Source organism: Bactrocera dorsalis, chromosome 3 (genome assembly GCF_023373825.1).
Source record: "Bactrocera dorsalis isolate Fly_Bdor chromosome 3, ASM2337382v1, whole genome shotgun sequence".
NCBI classification, from domain to species: domain Eukaryota; kingdom Metazoa; phylum Arthropoda; class Insecta; order Diptera; family Tephritidae; genus Bactrocera; species Bactrocera dorsalis.
Genome location: NC_064305.1, coordinates 22943552 through 22946647, shown reverse-complemented (window position 1 = coordinate 22946647; position 3096 = coordinate 22943552). Strand labels below are relative to the sequence as shown.

The 3096-nt window shown below is 34.1% G+C and overlaps 1 protein-coding gene across 1 annotated transcript; it reads right to left on the bottom strand.

The window, feature by feature from the left end:
* Positions 1-260: 260 nt before the first annotated feature.
* LOC125777765 (uncharacterized) lies at positions 261-2536 on the bottom strand. The gene is made up of 3 exons (XM_049453315.1): positions 1319-2536; positions 867-1262; positions 261-800 (listed from the first exon to the last, which is right to left on the bottom strand). The coding sequence occupies exons 1-3, from the start codon at positions 1562-1564 to the stop codon at positions 276-278; spliced, it is 1167 nt and encodes a 388-aa protein (XP_049309272.1). The 5' UTR covers positions 1565-2536; the 3' UTR covers positions 261-275.
* Between the last annotated feature and the right edge of the window lie 560 nt (positions 2537-3096).

Sequence of the window (3096 nt, the reverse complement as noted above, 5' to 3'; positions counted from 1 at the left end):
GCAGAAAAAATTGCGGTGGAGAAGGAGAAAGTAGCTGAGCTGAAGGAAATCCGTGCCTTATTTCAGAGAATTGTAGACAGTCTCAATAAGTTTTCCATTTCTTGTTCACCTTAACAGATTAAAATCTTTTTAGATAAATACAAACAAAATAGAATACAAACAAAATACATATGTATTTATTGTTGTAATTGATCTCATGAAAAAGCGATATAATAAAAAAGTATTATTTATAAAAAGTATTTTTAATTGAAAAAGCAAAAGCAAAGAGAGATGCATTAGGCTGATAACAAAGTTGCCAATGCATCTCTCTTTGCTTTTGCCTCTCTTTGTCCTGGTAAAGTGACTTCCTCGAGTGTTTCAGAAGTGATGGCATTTGTTTCTGCGATTAAATCATCGGCGTTGTTCCCTTCATTTATAATAATAATATTGTGAATAATCATACAAGCCATTGTTATTAATTTTGGCAAACTTGGATTTTGAACTTCGATATACTTTAGAATTCTAAATTTCTTCTTCAAAACGCCAAATGCCTGTTCTACAACAACCCGAGTTGAACTTAAAATTGCATTGTACTTCGATTGCATTGGTGTCAGGAATCCATTATCGCGATAAGGAACCATAACACACATCTCCAAAGGATAACCTCCATCGCCCAAAAAATGGTAGTTGGGATAAATATTTATTTCTTTGTTAATTATGGCCTTCTTGATAGGGCTCATTTGCCAAATTGAAGCATCATGGCATGCTCGCGGACACCCTATGAACACATCTATGAATTTCATACGGCTGTCGACAATAGCCTGGCAAAAAATGTTAACCAAAATTTAAAAATAATAATTTTTTCATAAAACAAAAGAAATATTTACTTGAGCAATGATTGAGTACGTCCCCTTTCGATTCCGGTAACTGATTTCATCTCTTCTTGGCTGCGAAATGGGAATATGTGTACCATCGACCCACCCGAGTACAAAAGGAAAAGGATTGAAACGTAGAGTTGAAAATGCTTCGCTGGTTTGCTTTTGTTCAGCTTCACTTCTTGGAAATTTGATGACGTCTTTCTTTAAACGGCAGATCATCTTTATTATTTTTACAAAGACTTTATATGCGAGACCAACAGCTACTCCAAAACGATCGCTGACATCTCTAAAAGAACAATTATTGCTCAGCTTCCAAATTGCAATTTGCAAAGCCTTTTCCAAAGAAATTCCAATTCGTCCAGTTGTGCGCGAAGGCCACCACGGCATTAACATGGTCTGCAAATTCTTTAAACCATATATGTTAATTATTTTATATTAAACATAAATTAAAAAATAAATACCTTGAATGTGCTCTTTTTCATACGAAAATGAGCATAAAAAACGTCATCCTGCATACATTTTATCGTTTTGCAGAAGTTGGACGTTTTTGGAATTTTCCTTTTTGGGCCACCACCGGTTAAAAAAACACGCCGGCGCTTTCGCTTACTTAATATTTTTTTAATGAACACCACGTTACTTGAATTTTTTTTTTCGCCCAATTCTAGGGCGTTTTCAAAAACAAAAGTGCACAATTGCTCAAGATTCATTTTTACCACACAAAGAAACACGACAAAGCAATATTGCGTTCACAAACGTTAATAAATGTCATTGCATTATTTGACAAATCAGTGTTACCATGCAGTGTTGCTTTGCATCGGTATCGCATCTGTTTGCAGTGTTGCATTGCAAACTGCGTTTATGAAGTCAGCCCTATTTTCCGTTTGAGGCACTGTATATTTTTTTGGTTTTACATACATACATATGAATGTATTATTTCTGCAATGTCACATATATTCGCACTTTTGCACTTTTTTTTTATTTTATTTTCTCATTTTTTTCTTTTTCTTCGTCACTATGTTTGTGTGTATGTAACTTCACTGTTTCACTGCACTTGCACTTGTGCACTTTTTCATTGTTTTGTCACCAATTGTAAAAATTTTTTTAAAATTTATTATTTTTAGTTTTCTATTTTCACTATAGGGCATTTCAGGATGGCTCGAAGGACCATATATAAAATACCACTTACTTTTTCACTGACTCCGAAAAGAAGATTTTCTTAACGCAATGTTTCACTTAAAATGATCACAATTGTATTTGATAAAATGATAAATGTTATAATAAAAAATCTCCCTGGTCGAATACCAGTGGAGGCTGTATCCCTATGATTACACAATTATAAAAAGGAGACACTCGAAAATTATGATGTTGATTGAACTGCTGCGCCGAAGAACGCCAGATGTAAAAGGATGGTTTAGCTGTGTGCCGAAGATCGCCAGATGAATAAAAAAAGGATGTTTTAGATGCGTGCCGAATATGAATATAAAAAGTATTTTAACTGCGTGCCGAATATGAAAAACTAGTATAAACGTCCGCCGATGTGTGCGTATCGAAAATCTTGATCGAAAAGGACCGTTTTTTCCAAGACGAAGCTTTTTGTTCGTTATGCGGTGGTGGATTAGCAGTTGCGTGTACTCGTATTGGTGTGTGTGTGTTTTCTGCTGTTTCCAATGGATGTGTGGTGTATGTGCCAGTGTTGCTTGTGAGTGGGGTTTTGTGTGGTGTAGTGGCGCGTGAGGGCGGGAAGCGTAACTCATTTAGCCATATATCAAAAATCAAAAATATTAGTTTAATTTATCTTTTTATTATTCCTTATGATTCTTGGTCACAGAAACCTGCCGGAAATGCCTCTTTTTAACAACTTGAAAAGCTTTCCTTATTTCAGCTTCAATAAAAATCAATATACATATATGTATATAATGTTTTGTCCTTAATAAATATGTATTTTAATTGTCCTTACTTTTAATAACGGTATAAACATTGCTGAAATCCTTAAAGCATTTTTTGTTGGCTATTCCATATATGTTATATTCAAGGTAGAATTTACGTGCCAAAACCTTTTCAAAATTCTTTGCAACTTCTCCTTGCTGAAATCTAAAAAGTTTAATATGAAATTGGGATAGACTTTCAACATAAGCAGTTATTTTAAGATATAAATTGTATAACTCTTACATAGCAATTTCTATTTTTTTCCGTTATCTCCGCCTCTAACTTGGTAATATCCGCATCTGTCTTAATTGGA